This window comes from Saccopteryx leptura, chromosome 1 (genome assembly GCF_036850995.1).
Source record: "Saccopteryx leptura isolate mSacLep1 chromosome 1, mSacLep1_pri_phased_curated, whole genome shotgun sequence".
NCBI classification, from domain to species: Eukaryota; Metazoa; Chordata; class Mammalia; order Chiroptera; family Emballonuridae; genus Saccopteryx; species Saccopteryx leptura.
The window spans coordinates 2784200-2800250 of NC_089503.1; the positions used below are offsets into that span (position 1 = coordinate 2784200).

The following is a 16051-nucleotide window of genomic DNA, read 5'->3' on the forward strand; positions in this document are numbered from 1 at the left end:
CGGACCTCCAGCACGAGCGGAAGAGCACGAGAGACGGGACGTTTGACTCTGGTCCTTCCTCTCAACCTGTCAGCAGCGGCAAGGATGACCCTGCCGGGCGTGCACGCACGCATCCCGTGCACACCTGGTGTCAGTGAGAGCCCGCAGGGAGGGCGGGGGACCTGCACTCACCGACGACAGACAGGGGCCAGCTGCACACCTGGCGGACATCGACCCAACCGCATCCACGACCACGCTGAGTGCCCGTGGTCCACACGCACCAAGGACAAGCCGGAGATCGTCAGAGTGGATCAAAGTACCAGACACACTGTACGTTGTCCACGAGAAACCCACTTTCAACATCAAGACACGCTGAGATTGGAAAGTAAACGGAGGCAGGAGAACGCGCCGTGCCAACTCGAATCAAAGGAAAGCGGGCAGCGTCACTAACTCCGAACGCTGCAGACGCCCAGGTGAGGAGCGTGGGCAGCGACGAGGAAGAACCACACACGACGAAGGAGGTTCACCGAGAGGAGCCAACCGTCCTCAGCGTGCACGCACCCAAAGACAGCGCATCGGACTCCGGGCGGCAAAGCCCAACGGGGCTCCGGGGAGAGAGGCGGGCCCCCAATCTCAACCCTCCGCCCTCGGAGACGGACAGCTCCGCAGCAGGGACTCAACACCCCCGTCCGTCCACTGGAGATGACCTGACCCAACAATGGCGGGACACACCTTCTTCCTGAGCTCACGTGGACGTGGTCGGCAGGACCAGCCACCGGCGGGGCCGCGAACCACCGCCGAGCAGGCTTACGGGAGAGAAATCATCAGGTTCTGGGATTGAACCAGAAGTTGACTACAGAGACAACTGGAAGATCCCAAAGTCCACGGAGATCAAACAACACACTTCAGAATAACACCAGGCTCGGCTAGCTCAGGAAGTTTCAAAAAAGAAAAGTTTCAAAATATTTTGAACGAGCCTGCCCGGGTGGTGGCGCAGTGGATAGAGCACCGACCGGGACACAAGGTCCCAGGTTCAAAACCCCGAGGTCACCAGCTTGAGCGCGGGCTCACAGCTGGAAGGGCCTGATGGCAGGGCTGCCCTCGGCTGTGTCGGGAACAGAACCGTCCCCTGGGCTGAGAGGCGGCTCACCCCCCCCCCCACCCACACACACCAGCTTCCTGCGGCCGCTGTGGTGTTCTGCGCACGGCGTGGCTTATGGGAACATAACCCTGCTCTCCTCCAAGGGCTGGGGGTGGTCCGTGCCAGGCGCCCAGGCTGCGACGGGCTCCCCGTGCTGACACGCTGCACACCTGTGGCTGCCTTGTCTCTGGTGGGGGAGAGCAGGCTGTGCCCCTCCCGGGATGGGGCAGGAGGGAGGGAGCTCTTCCAGAGTCAGCCCACGTCTTCTCCCAGGCTGTGTCCCTCCCGGGATGGGGCAGGAGGGAGGGAGCTCTTCCAGAGTCAGCCCACATCTTCTCCCAGGCTGTGTCCCTGGGACAAAGCTTAGACGTGAGGACGGCTCCGTGCCGAGTCCCACACGAATCCTGCAGGAGAATCAGCGACCACGAGGATGGTGTTGGGGACCCCGACAGTTAGCCGGAAACATCCCCTCCGGCCTGGCAATTCCAGCCCCTGGTATTCAGCCCCAGGTGCATCCAGAGCCAGTCAGGAACAACTCACAGCTCATGACCCAGCATCACCAGTCATCAGGGACACGCAGACCCCAGCCACAGGGAGATAGCACCTCCCACCCTTCAGGATGACCGCCGTGAGGAAGTCAGAAAGCAGCACACGTCGGCGAGGGCAAAGGGACACCGGAACCCTCGTGCTCCTGCGGAAGACAGCACGTGGGCCTCAGAGAAGGAAGACGAAAACCGCCACACGACCGGAGCATCCCACTTCCGGGAGCCCAGACGCAAAGGCATTGAAAGCTGGGACTCGAACAGGTGTGTGCACACCCCCATTCACAGCAGCGTCAGTCACGGCAGCCAAAGGCGGACACAGCTTGAGTGCCCATGGATGGATGGATGAAGGAAGGAAGGAATAGCAAAATGTCGATCGGCCCAGGACTGTTGGCTCAGCGTATGGAAGCCCCAGGTTCAATTCCCAGCCAGGACGCACAGGAGAAGCGCCCATCTGCTTCTCCACCCCTCCCCCTCTCCTTCCTCTCTGTCTCTCTCTTCCCCTCCCGCAGCCAAGGCTCCATTGGAGCAAAGTTGGCCTGGGCGCTGGGGATGGCTCCATGGCCTCTGCCTCCGGTGCTAAAATAGCTCAGCTGCTGAGCAATGGAGCAACGCCCCAGATGGGCAGAGCATCACCCCCTGGTGGGCGTGCCAGGTGGGTCCTGGTTGGGTGCATGCGGGAGTCTGTCTCTCTGCCTCCCTGCTTCTTACTGAAGAAAAATTTTAAAAAAAAGTGGTCCATCCACACCACAGAATTCCACTCAGTCTTAAAAGGGGGGGGGGACACTCTGACACCTGCTGCAACGTGGAGGGACCTTCAAGACACTGTGGGGAGGGGACTGAGGCAGACGCAGGACCGACGCGGCAGGATCCCCTTCCCCGGGTCCCCGAGTCCCCCGAGTCCCCGAGGAGTCCGGTCGGTAGAGACGGAGAGTAGACAGTGGGGGCTGGGGCGCAGGGAGGGGGCTGAGGCAGACACAGGACCGACGCGGCAGGATCCCCTTCCCTGAGTCCCCGAGTCCCCGAGTCCCCGAGGTCCCTGAGGAGTCAGGTCGGTAGAGATGGAGAGTAGACGGCGGGGGCCGGGGCGCAGGGAGGGGGCTGAGGCAGACACAGAACAGAGCAGGACCGACGCGGCACGATCCCCTTCCACGAGTCCCCGAGTCCCCGAGTCCCCAGGAGTCAGGTAGGTAGAGATGGAGAGTAGACGGCAGGGGCCGGGGCGCGGGGAGGGGACTGAGGGGTGTTTAGTGGGGACGGAGTCTCAGCCTGGGAATGTGGAAGGAGCTCTGGAGGTGGATGACGGGGACAGCTGCACAGCAGGGTGAGTGTCCCCGACGTCCCTAACCTGCGCACTTAGAAATGGTTAACGTGGTACATTGTGCATTCTATGCATTTTACCACAATTAAAAATAAAGTGAAACAGCTAGGATATTAGTGAAACAGCTGGGAGCAGACCCAAAGCAGCACCGCTGGTGACAAGGAAACAGGAGGGATAGTGGGCCGGGTCAGGCGTCCTCCACAGTGTGGCCAGCCCACCGGCCGGGGCCCCTCCTCAGGGGCACACCGCAGGGAAAGCGCTCGCCCAAGACTGTGGGCACCTGGCCCTTTCCATAAAGCCCAGAACAAGCACCCTCCAAGCACCTGCTATGTGAGGACACCCACGTGACACCAGAGGCAAGCAAGCTGGTGGCTCGGCAGGCAGCTGGCCGGGGGCAGCTTCGCGGCCCTTTCTGGGTTCCTGTTTGCCTGGGCTTTGAGGAGGCTGCCAGCAGGGGGCGCCGGTGTACAGCAGACTGAACGCCCGCCGCAGGGCGAGGGTGGCCGGGGACAGCCGCTGCGGGCAGGGCAGCTCAGGCAGGCAGAGTGCTGAAGAAGCCCAGGGCACCGGGCTGGCCCTGCCCTCACTCTGTCTGCAGGGAGGCCTTTCCAGAGGCAGAAGAGCCACTCTGGGGAGGGCCCACGTTCAGCGGGGTACCCACGGGCCCCACGGCCAGGGAAAGGCCCACGATCACCGGGGCACCCACGGGCCCCACGGCCAGGGAAAGGCCCACGATCAGCGGGGCACCCACGGGCCCCACGGCCCAGGGAGGGCCCGAGTTCAGCGAGGCACCCACGGGCCCCTCGGCCAGGGGAGGGCCCACGTGCAGCGGGGCACCCACGGGCCCCACGGCCAGGGAAAGGCCCACGTTCAGCGGGGCACCCACGGGCCCCACGCCAGGGAAAGGCCCACGTTCAGCGGGGCACCCACGGGCCCCACGGCCAGGGAAAGGCCCACGTGCAGCGGGGCACCCACGGGCCCCTCGGCCAGGGGAGGGCCCACGTTCAGCGGGGCACCCACGGGCCCCACAGCTCTTTGCAACTGTAACCTCGCTCCTCTTCTCTTCAGGTGCCGGCATTAAGAAACACTGGGGAGTCGTACAAATAACTGGAGTAACTTCGAGAGAAGGCTGCTCCCCACACACTCCACGTGCACCTCCTGCTTACCTGAGGAAGGTGGTGGGAAGGGGTGGGGGACCCCTGGTCTCACTCTAGGAAGCGGGGAGGGAGGATGTGGGACGAGAGGCGCAGGATCGCGGCCCCCGGGGCCAGGACGCAGGGTCCGCTGCGCAGTGCAGCGCTCCGCTGGCCGGGGCCTGCTCACCTGCGCATGGCGGTGGACGTCCTCCTCCGCGGAGAGCTCGGACCGCAGGGCTCTCTCCAGCGGCTCCGCGGCCAGCTGCACTGCCTGCTGGAGGCGCTCCAGCATCTGCTTCTTGTCGGGGTCCGTGGTCTGGCTCAGTTTCACCGAGAACGGCTGCAGTGGGACGGAGAGGGCGGGCCGTGAGCCCTGGCTGGCTCACAAACCCCGCCCACCAAGGCCGCTCAGCCTGGAAAGCCCCCTCCCCCCTCTGCCTACGAGGGCAATGAAGACGTGGCCTTCAGAGTGCCACCCTCGCTCTGCCCGGGCAGGCGGCACCAGGACTGCCCGGCCGGGTCCTTGGTCTCTGAGCCTCGGCTCCGCCAGTCAGCGCACACGACCTGGGGCCACGCTCAGCCGGCGGCCTTGGCTTCTCTGATGTGAACCCGGCGTGAGAGCGGTTCTCCTGTGGTTGCCCCCGATGACACAGCTGTCACCTAGCGACTTCGGGTGCCACGGGCCACCTCCGTCAGGAAGGGCCCACAGCGAAGTGGGCCTCCCCCTTATTGGCCTAGAAGCTTGCTAAGCTCTGACTTCACTCAGGTTTTTGCCCTGAGGTAAAATGCCACAAGCACGCCACTAACTAGTACTGTGACCACTAAAGTCAGTGATTATTAAGACAGTAAGACAACTTACGCTAATCTCACTAAGTAACACCATAATTTGTCGTACTGTTTATTCAAAGTGAAAATATCAGGTTGGGAAAACTCCAGCTCTTCAAACACCTGCCATGTCCATACTACGACTGAGGGATGGCGCCGTGTGTGCGTCTGGGTCAGAGTGCGGGGCGGGCCGTGTCCCGGCCATGGAAGAGTCGACAGCAACGTCAGAAGTGTTTACAGGTAAGTAGGTTAGCGGCACGGTGATGTATCCCGACTCATACGCTACTCCCTGTCCACACGTGTCTGCCCTGGCGACAAGAGTCTGGGGACCCCTGATGGGACTGCCGCTCTCCTGGCCCAGTGACCTGTGAACGGCCACGTGCCGTGACTAAGAGTTGAGGAGCTGACCGCGAGGGGCCCACCTGCAGGGCGGCGTGCACGTCCTCCAGGAGCTGGGCCGCGCGGGGCTGCCTCTCCCGATACTGCTCGAACAGGTGGTTCTGCCGGGCCCTCCTGATGATCTGCAGAGGGAGAGGGACAGGCGGAGAGGGGGGCAGACGCTCAGAGCCACGTCCGCCCCCGCGCCACGGGCGACTCCGGGTGAGGACAGCCGTGAGCCCAGAGTGCACGCCACCAGTGACTGCACACACTGCCCCACCCCCAGCCGCCCACGCGAGCCTGTTCCAATGTGGCCTTCCTGTTGCCCAGAAAACAAGCTGGCCCCAGTGTTCCCCGCGGGGGCCCTCCGTGACCAGGGGGCCAGTTTGGTCCCTGAACACGTGGCTTTCAACCAGCACCCACACATCTGAATACATCAGTCGTTTGCATGAACTAATGCTAATTCATCAAGGGGATTTGAGTCAGGTCATCCAGGTCAAGACCTGAGCTGGCTCAAGCCTGCCTTATTCTGTTTACTCATCTCAAAGTCATTTCCTTAAAATGCAGTCTGGAAGCCTGGCCTGTGGTGGCACAGCGCATAGAGCATCAGCCTGGGACACTGAGGTCCCAGGTTCAAAACCCTGAGGTCACTGGCTTGACCCCAAAGGTCGCTGGCTTGAACCCAAGGTTACTGGGTTGAGCAAGAGGTCACTGGCTCGGCTGGAGTCCCTGGTCAAGGCACACATGAGAAGCAATCAATGAACAATGAAGGTGCCGCAGCTATGAGTTGATGCTTCTCATCTCTCTCCCTTCCTGCCTGTCGTTCCATCTCTCAAAGAAATAAAAGGCAACCTTTAAAACCCTTTACCTTGTCATCGATGTCCGTGATGTTCATGCAATAAAAGACGTCAAACTTGAAGTAGTCCTGCAGCACCCTCCTCAGGATGTCGAAGGAGATGTAGGACCTGGGGAAAGGCCAGCCTTTCCGATGAGGAGAAGGCTCCATCCGGGGCGCCCCCCACAGCCCACTGTGACTCCTCCGGGCCATAACCCGGGCGGGCGGCCGTGGGACCCCGGGGCCTCAGGTCAGAGTGTCAGGGAAGCTCAGCTCGTGGGCCCTCCCACCACAACTGCGGGGCGTGGGGAACCTTTCCAGGTACAAGGGCCAACAGCCCAGGCACACGGCCCAGGGTGTTAACCGCGGGCTGCGGGGCGCTCTTGTTACCAGTGTTCTCTGATTTTTCTACAGTGACTTTGGATTGCTGATAGAAAGAAAATTTTCATCTTAAAAATAAGAGAGGCCCTGGCCGAGTGGCTCTGTGGAGAGAGCGTCATTTCAGCTCACTAAGATGCTGGGTTTCTGGGTTTTTAAAAAATATTTTTTAATTGATTGGTTTCAGAGACAGAGAGCGACAGAGACAGAAACACAGGTCTGTTCCTGGATGTGCCCTGACCAGGAATCGAACCAGCAACCTCTGTGCTTTGGGATGAAGCTTTAACCAGTTGAGCCATCCAGTCAGGCGAGGCCCTGGGTTGGATCCCTGGCCAGGTCTCCTGCGAGAAGCAGCCAGTGGGCGCACAACTAAATGGAATGAGTTGATGCTTCTCTCTCTCTCTCTCTCTCTCTCTCCCTCTCTCAAATCAATGGGAATTTTTTTTAAAAAGAGAAGAAAAGTTCAGGGTGGGTTTTCCACTCCGTTGTCAGGACTCTGGAGCAAAGCAGAGCCCCGCAGACCCAGGAGGCCCCGTGGGCCTGGCGTCCGGCAGCGGGTCCTACCTGGCGTGCCCCATGTGAGACGCATCGTAGACGGTGGGCCCGCAGCAGTACCACGTCACCCTCCTTCCGTGCTGAGGTATAAACACGTCCTTTGTGAGAAATGAAGAATGATGGTCACAGAAGTGCGGTGGTCTGGCAGGACAGCCCCGCGCGGCGGCGAGCAGCCAGCAAACCGCGTCCAGTGAGGACTGTGGTGTGTGGGAAGTCACCACGTCTGGAGTGGGGCAAGAGTCCAGACAGACTCCCGAAGGCCCGGGTGCCAGGCCCCTTTCTCCCTGGATTCCACTCGTCCCAGGGGCGGGAGGTAGAGGAGACGGACGCCTGGCTTTCCTGTTGAAACGCGGCTTCCCTGACGACAGTGGCTCGCGGGTCTCGGCACCCACTGCATGCCAGGCGCGGGCGGAGTGCCTCAAAGGACCTAGGTCTGCCCCTGGGAACAGTCTGGGCAGGGCAGGTGCTGCCAGTTACCTGTCACGGCTGAAGCACCGGTTTCCAGCACTTGCCCGAGGTCCGCACTCCTGGAGGGACAGGCCGGTAGGCCGACCGCCAGGAGCAAGCCCTGTTCCAAGGGCTCCACGCCCACCTGCTGAAAGGTCCCACACTCTCGGACTGGTTCGGGGCCACGGTCTTCCCCCGGATCCACCCGGGAACCCCTGTCCACTAGGTGTGCTCGCTGATGGAGACCCATCTGCCCACACCACTGGGGCCACGGGCCATGCCGAGCGGAACGGCCCGCTCCCCTCCCAACACCACCGCCTGCGTCCAGCTTTGCCCGTTGCGCTGGTGTGCACTGTGACAACTGCTACCACCACAGGTCCTCTCTGAAAGCAGACAGAGCCCTGGCCGGTTGGCTCATTGGTAGAGTGTCGGCCCGGCGGGTGAATGTCCCAGGTTCAATTCCCGGTCAGGGCACACAGGAGAAGCGCCCATCTGCGTCTTTCCCCTCCCCCTCCCCCCTCTCTCTTCCTCTCCTGCAGCCATGGCTCAACTGATTCGAACACATCAGTCCCAGGTACTGAGGATGGTTCCCTCGAGCCTCCACCTCAGGCACTAAAAATAGCTCAGTTGTGAGCATGGCCCCAGAGGGGCAGAGCACCATCCCCAAACAGGAGTTCCTTGCTGAGTGGGTCCCCATTGGGGCACATGCGGGAGTCTGTTTATTCCCCCTCCTCTCATTTGGAAAAAGAAGAAAAATAAATAAGAAAGCGGCCAGCACTGGGCTTGGCTCTGAATGACCGTTAAGTGCCTATGTTCGCTCGGGCCAGGCCCAGAGCTAACTCCGTAGCTGCAGGCCACCGGGCAGGGCTCCCAGCCCGTGGTGCTGTGTACTGTGCCAGGTCTCGGAGCACAGCTGCGTCCAGCCACTCAGAGAGCACATGGTGACTCTCACACCTCCACTCATGGAACCCCAGAGCTGACAGACAAACACACCGCAGTTCTGTGATTTGGCAGAGCCGTCTCTGCCCCCTCCCCAGGTGACCCTGCCTGACCTTATTCCGGGTGAGGCTGTTGTACAGGCGCAGTCTGCATGGCTCGGACCCAGCCGGAGGCGACCAGGCGGGCTGCACCCGCCGGCCTTTACCTGCGAGGCAGAGAGAGAGCATTTGTTCATACAATGGAGACATTGTTTCTGACAAAAAGATACAATCTTGCTCCACCCGCCTACACAACCGCCTCTCCGTTCAGCTGTGCTCCCATCTGCGCCACGGTGAATCCTACGGCCACCCGACTCCCCAGCAGGGCCAGGGACACCCAGTCCACCCCACTGCCCTTCACACACGTGTCCTCCCATTCACACGTGCCACTGGACATGGCTCATGGGTCAGGGGGAGGCGTGGGTCACACTGCTGGACTGGATGGGGCACAGCACATAACTCAGGTGCCCCCTCCCCCGGGCGGCCAGCCCTCCCTAGGGGGGCACAGTGGAGCCACTGCCGGGCACAGGAGAAGCCAGGCCAGGCCAGATACAGCTGCTGGCCCCCGGCCTTGGAAAGTCAGCAGGAAGGGCCGTGGCCCCGTCTCTGTCAGATGTGGTGAGTGAGAGGCAGGCTCCCCACTCTATCCTGGGCCCCGCCCTGTAGCATGCTGGGGGCGCCCTGATGCGGGCACTCATGGCTTCCTGCTCCCATGGGTTCTTGATGACCTCGGAAACAGGTCAGGGTCGTCCCTGTCCCCAGGCAGGGCTCACAGAGTAGCACCTCATCCAATAGCTTTCTTCTGGGCTCCCTGCTCTCCAGACTGTGGCCCCTTAGCGGAGTCCCGGGCCAGGCTGTGCTCACGGCCCTTCCTCCAGGGTCTGGCTGCAGCTGCCGCCCAGCGGCCAGGCCCACGCTCCCGACACATCTGACCTGGGCTCTGAGAGCCTCACGGCAGCAGCTCCACCAGGGCCAGGAATCACCCCTGAGCTCAGTGACCACTCCCACCCCATTGGGGGCCTGGTCGCGGCCCACCCACCCCAGCTGCCCCCCAGTCCTCGTCCATAGCCGGCCTGTGCCGTGCTCCACCGTGTGTGTGCCACCCCGAGACCAGTCCACGGGGGGGGGGGTCTGGGCACTGCCTGCCCCCCGTCCCCGACCAGGTCATCTGCAGCCACCGAGCTGCCCTCTTCCCGCCCACTCCCGCCAGAGGGTTGTTGCTAAGGGTTCTCTGTGCTGCCGCCAGCCTGCCCTCGGTGATGCCTGGGCTGACCTCCCTCGAATCTGCACGGAGAGGGGTCAGCGGGTCACTACACGCAGCTTCCCACGGAGAAGTCAGTCCCGGGCCCAGCCGAGCGCCCGAGGTCACAGCACCCGCACGGAGGATGTATGAGTCACAGGGGAAGGGACAGGAGGAGGGCTGCTGTGTGTGTGTGTGTGTGTGTGTGTGTGTGTGTGTGTGTGTGTGTGTGTGCAGGCGGGGAGGGGAGGGAGCAGACGTGGACAAGACAGACAGACAGACAGTGCTCAGCAGGAGCCCGTACTCTGGGCAGGGCCTCCCTCACGTCTCTCAGTCAGTCTAGAGCAGCCTCGTGGACCACAGGGTGACATACGTCCAGTGCCCTCCTTCCCGGCACTGAGGTCACAGGGACCCCTCTGTCTCACAAGGTAGATGATGTCCTGTGTCTGTCCCTCTCTCAACAAGCTCACTCAGCGGAACACCACACAGGCCGTGCCCGTGGGGGGCTGGGGCCCAGGAGGACGCCTGATACCTGAGCCCTTGGGAGAAACTGTCCTGACCCCACAGATGTCACCTGGGTCACCATGCTGAACGTACAGGAAGCAAACGACCTACAGAGCCACGCCCCTCCCCCTCTGCTGAAGAACAGGTGTTTGCTGTAGGATGACCCAGAAGCCCCACACCCACACCATGCCTCGCCTCCGCCTGTTACAGCGGGGGTTCCACAAAGGAGTATGGGAAAGCCCCCAGCAGGGGCAGTGGGCAGCCTGACCGCCCGTGAACCGGGCAGGGAGCACCCAAAGCCACAGGAACAGCCAAGCCCCTTGGGAACATCAGGCAGCCTGGTCAGAGAGAGAGGCTGTGCAGGAACTGAGCCAGGACTTGACGGGAGCACCGGAAATCACCAGGGCCACGCTGCCGCTGCCGCGGGAACAGCAGCATGGCCATGGGGACAGTGGCACGGCCGCGGGAACAGCAGCACGGCCAGGGGAACAGCAGCACGGCCACGGGGACAGCAGCACGGCTGTGGGAACAGCGTGGGAACAGCAGCACGGCCGCGGGAACAGCAGCACGGCCACGGGGACAGCAGCACGGCCGTGGGAACAGCAGCACGGCCGCTGGAACAGCAGCACAGCCTTGGGGACAGCAGCACAGCCATGGGAACAGCGTGGGAACAGCAGCACGGCCGCGGGAACAGCAGCGCGGCCGCGGGAACAGCAGGACGGCCACGGGGACAGCAGCACGGCCGTGGGAACAGCAGCACAGCCTTGGGGACAGCAGCACAGCCATGGGAACAGCGTGGGAACAGCAGCACGGCCACGGGAACAGCAGCATGGCCATGGGGACAGCAGCACAGCCATGGGAACAGCGTGGGAACAGCAGCACGGCTGCGGGAACAGCAGCGCGGCCGCGGGAACAGCAGCGCGGCCAGGGGAACAGCAGCACGGCCAGGGGAACAGCAACACGGCCGTGGGAACAGCAGCACGGCCATGGGAACAGCGTGGGAACAGCAGCACGGCCATGGGAACAGCAGCACGGCCATGGGAACAGTGTGGGAACAGCAGCACGGCCGCGGGAACAGCAACACGGCCATGGGAACAGCGTGGGAACAGCAGCACGGCCGCGGGAACAGCAGCACGGCCATGGGAACAGCGTGGGAACAGCAGCACGGCCGCGAGAACAGCAGCACGGCCGCAGGAACAGCGTGGGAACAGCAGCACGGCTGCGGGAACAGCAGCGCGGCCGCGGGAACAGCAGCACGGCCAGGGGAACAGCAGCACGGCCAGAGGAACAGCAACACGGCTGCGGGAATAGCAGCACGGCCAGGGAACAGCAGCACGGCCACGGGAACAGCAACACGGCTGCGGGAACAGCAGCACGGCCGCGAGAACAGCAGCATGGCCATGGGAACAGCAGCACGGCCATGGGAACAGCGTGGGAACAGCAGCACGGCCATGGGAACAGCAGCACGGCCGCGGGAACAGCAGCACGGCCGCGGGAACAGCAGCACGGCCATGGGAACAGCAGCACAGCCATGGAAACAGCGTGGGAACAGCAGCACGGCCGCGGGAACAGCAGCGCCGCGGCCGCGGGAACAGCAGCACGGCCACGGGAACAGCCGCGGGAACAGCAGCAAGGCCACGGGAACAGCCGCGGGAACAGCGGGAACAGCAGCAAGGCCACGGGAACAGCCGCGGGAACAGCAGCAAGGCCACGGGAACAGCCGCGGGAACAGCAGCAAGGCCACGGGAACAGCGGCACGGCCGCGGGAACAGCGGCACGGCCAGGGGGACAGCGGCACAGCCGCGGGAACAGCGGCACGGCCAGGGGAACAGCGGCACGGCCGCGGGAACAGCGGCACGGCCACGGGAACAGCCGCGGGAACAGCAGCAAGGCCACGGGAACAGCTGCGGGAACAGCAGCAAGGCTACGGGAACAGCGGCACGGCCAGGGGAACAGCGGCACGGCCAGGGGGACAGCGGCACGGCCGCGGGAACAGCGGCACGGCCGGGCGGGGGCGAACGCCGCGCGTGGCTGGTTTCACCTCAAAGCCGACCGGTGACGCATTTCTGAGTTCCAATGAGAGGACCCGAGCACCCTAAGCCCGGTGGGCACACACACTGCCACCTCAGGGAAAGGAGAGGGAAAAAGCGCCAAGCCGAACGCGAGCCAGGCGAGGGACTGGCTGAGAATGGTGGGCCGGGACCTGGGGGCGCCCGCTCGCGGCTGTGTGGGGGGCACACAGGGCCACGCACCAGGGACCAGGGAGACGCCAGGGCAGCCTGACTCCCCAGAGCCGACGGCGGGCAGGTTTCCTCCTGATCTGCACTCAGGGAGCACTGGTGGGTCACCAGGCCAATCGCGTGCATGCGGTGACAGGAGCCCATGGTGACAGGAGCCCATGGTGACAGGAGCCCACGGTGACAGGAGCCCATGGTGACAGGAGCCCACGGTGACAGGAGCCCATGGTGACAGGAGCCCATGGTGACAGGAGCCCATGGTGACAGGAGCCCACAGTGACAGGAGCCCATGGTGACAGGAGCCCATGGTGACAGGAGCCCACGGTGACAGGAGCCCGCCTGTGGGCTCCTCTGGGGCACCATGGCCAACCAGCGCCACACACCAGGGCTCTGACCTCAGAGGTGGCCACTGGGGGGCGAGGTTCTAACGCTGGGGACCAGGCCTGCTACTCACTCGCGTGGAGCCCACTGGGCCCGCCTCCACCACAGGAGACGCCCAGGACGGCCTCCACGTGCCTGAACCAGCGGGCCACGTGGAAGAGACGCGCGTCCGCAGGAGGGGCCGCGAGCTGCCTGAACACCTCCACGTCTGCCAGGGACAGGGAGTAGCCCTGGACGTAGCTACGCGTGCTCAGGTGCTTGTTCAGGGCCCGCACCCTGGCTGCCCGGTCACTAATGCTCAGGATGGACCTGTAGTCGGGAGCTGCAAGACAGAGGCACGCGGCGTCAGCTGGGGGCGGGGGGACAGAAAGACACGTCTCCCGGATACGAGGCACCCAGAACAGGCACGTGCAAAGAGACAGGACGCTGCCCCGTGGCTGCCTGGGGCGGGGGGCAGAAAGACACCTCTCCCGGATACGAGGCGTCCAGAACAGGGTCTCCATGGCTGCCTGGGGCGGGGGGCAGAAAGACACCTCTCCCGGATACGAGGCGTCCAGAACAAGGTCTCCATGGCTGCCTGGGGCGGAGGGCAGAAAGACACCTCTCCCGGATACGAGGCGCCCAGAACAGGCACGTGCACGGAGACAGGACGCTGCCCCGTGGCTGCCTGGGGCGGGGCGGGGCGGGGCGAGGGGGTGTGGGGAGTGACCGCTGACGGGGTTTCCGCTGGGGTCTGACACGTTTGAGACAGAGATGGAGCTGGTGTTGCCTAATACTGTCAGTGCACCACAGGCCACAGAATCGCTCACCTGGGAACGGTAATTTAATGTTATGCGGATTTGACCTTAGCTAAAGAAAACTGCAAACCCCTTTACTGCAGGGCACACCCCTCGGTCAGGTGCTGAGGGTGCTGGTGCCCAGTTCCCGGGCAGGCGAGGAGGGCTAGGTGAGAACTGCGGAGCTCGGTCCAGAGCCCTGCCCCGAGAGGTGACCCAATGCTACAGTGGCTTCTGGGAGGACCGCAGCCCCTGAAATGTCCACCCGAGAAAGCTCAATCTTCCGGGGCCACTGCCGGCTCCGGCCAGTCCCTGACCCCATCCCTGCCCTCCTCCCTCTCTCAGAGCACTCGCCATGTCTCCCAGCCCCCCGTGTCCCTCAGGGCCCGAAGCCACTCTCTGGGATGGCACCGTCCCTGCCTGTGGGAGAACAGAATCCTAACTTCCGGAACTGGCAGCTGGCAGGCTGGGCTGGCCGTGGGGCGTGGACAGGGAGGGGCCAGCCCTCTGCGATCCCACTCCTGACAGTCACCTCCGTCCCCTCCGCACAGGCCGGAGGGAGCTCAGCTCTTCCCTACTGTCACAGTCACTGAATGAAACCTGTTCTCACCACTCTAATGCCTGGCACTGTTCATCTCTGGTGTTGGGGGGCTCGGGACCAGGCAGAACCAGGCCCCTTGGCTGAGGGAGGGAGCCTGGGGCGGAAAGCGGGGACAGGCTCACGCCTGCCCACTCAGAACCGACTCTCCTGGGAGTAAACGAGCACTGGTCCTTTCCAGACGATGCCGTCAGTTAACTAAAACGTGAAGAGCAGACCAGGTGGGTGCTGGCGGCAGTCCTGGTGGACGGGGCTCGGGAAATGGTACTTCCCTCTTTACCCCTCGCGGCTCCATTTTCTACAGCGCATGTTATTGTCACGACAAGAAGAATGTGCCAAACGCGCTCAGCACCACACGGCTTCCCGGCACTGACCGGGTAGTTCGGGGAAGCCAGGCTGCTGACAACACGCTCGCAAAGCCAGTGCGCACGGGCGGGCGACGCTCCACTTGCTCAGTGATTCCACACCACCCGGCACGCAGCCAGTGCCCACAGCCAGAGGGCCATCAGCAGGGCTACTGCCACTGCTCCTGTGTAATTACTATATTACGTTCACCACGGAGTGGTTAGGCAGGGACTCCACACACACGCACTGTCTGAGCGCCAGGACCATCCAGAGGGAGGGAGGGGGGCGGAGCAGGGAGGGGGGCGGGGTAGGGAGGGGCGGGGCAGGGAGGGGAGCTGGGCACCCAGAGGAGGGGCCCCGACCACTCTGGCTAGGACGCAGACAGCCACAGGGTAATTGTAGCCGCTGCACTCAGGGCGTCTGGAGGAAACCAATAAAGACAGGTCAGCTTTCAAGTGCTCAGGGATTTGGGTCAGCTTGTGGTCTGGCCACATGCCCACGATGCCAGGTCCGACAAGAGACTCCCAAGCAGGGCACCCATCTGCGGCAGCCCCCACAGTGGAGCCCGAGACCAAACTACTGCCCACGTCTCTGGAGGGAACAGCCCGTCAGTCGGCACTTCTGTCCAGGACACGGCATAGGAAAGCCGCCTTCTGAAGGCGGGCGTGTCCGGAACATGGCCGCGCCCCTGGCTGAGAAAGCCCATGTCCTTACAAAACACTCACTGAAATCACACCGCCGTGAGAACCAGGCAATCCCTCAGCAAGGCCATGGACCAAATTCACATCAAGCCCAGGCCGTCCTTGACCAAAGTACAGGACACTGCCTGGCTGCCCACCCCTCCCATCAGCTCTGAAAGCTGTGCCTTCAACCCCTGTGGCCACCTCCCCCCTCTCTCCTCTGTCCCCACTGAGGCAGGTCCCAGCCCCTCAGCAGCGCTGGAATCTGGGGCGCCCCAGCACCCCGCCCTGCCCTGCAGACGCCCCTGCCCTCAAAGGCTCCTCCAACTCCCCATGGGCCCCCCACACGCAGCCTGTGGGGGCTCCGGGCCTGCCCAGGGGGCTCTGAAGGGGGGCTGGGAAAGGTGTGGAATGCACCCCTAGAGAGGCACCTGCACCCGGCCCCCCACCCCTGGGGGAGGGCGGCCCTCTGGGACCCAGGACTCCTCCACAGGCCTCCCCCTCCCAATCACCTCTCCAGCCCCTCCCTCCTGAGCAGCAGCCCTGATGTCTAGTTGTCACGTGTCCACGGGGTGTCCCGGGCAGTGTGTCTTACCCCAAACCTGGACACGAGTCCCGGGAACGGATGGCATCTCCCTCCACCCCCGGGGCTGAAGCTGAACCCCTCCAGTTCTCACTCCCCTTCCTGAACCAGCACCAACCCCGGTCCTCCCACGTCTGCCCACTGCGGCCACGGGCCCAGGCCACCATGTCCTCCCTGGTCTCCCTGCCTCCCT

At 63.5% G+C, this 16051-nt stretch overlaps 1 protein-coding gene across 2 annotated transcripts in view; it reads right to left on the reverse strand.

The window, feature by feature from the left end:
• CARS1 (cysteinyl-tRNA synthetase 1) overlaps positions 1-16051 on the reverse strand; it is a 45804-nt gene that overhangs the window by 24984 nt on the left and 4769 nt on the right. Inside the window, exons 2-7 of one of the 2 annotated variants that reach the window (XM_066380131.1) lie at positions 12950-13198; positions 8590-8681; positions 7100-7188; positions 6191-6287; positions 5367-5465; positions 4307-4459 (exon numbers count right to left, since the gene is read on the reverse strand). In XM_066380131.1, coding sequence (XP_066236228.1) covers positions 4307-4459; positions 5367-5465; positions 6191-6287; positions 7100-7188; positions 8590-8681; positions 12950-13198 — 779 coding nt within the window. The remainder of the gene's footprint in view (positions 1-4306; positions 4460-5366; positions 5466-6190; positions 6288-7099; positions 7189-8589; positions 8682-12949; positions 13199-16051) is intronic. The other variant, XM_066380218.1, reaches the window with a different exon arrangement.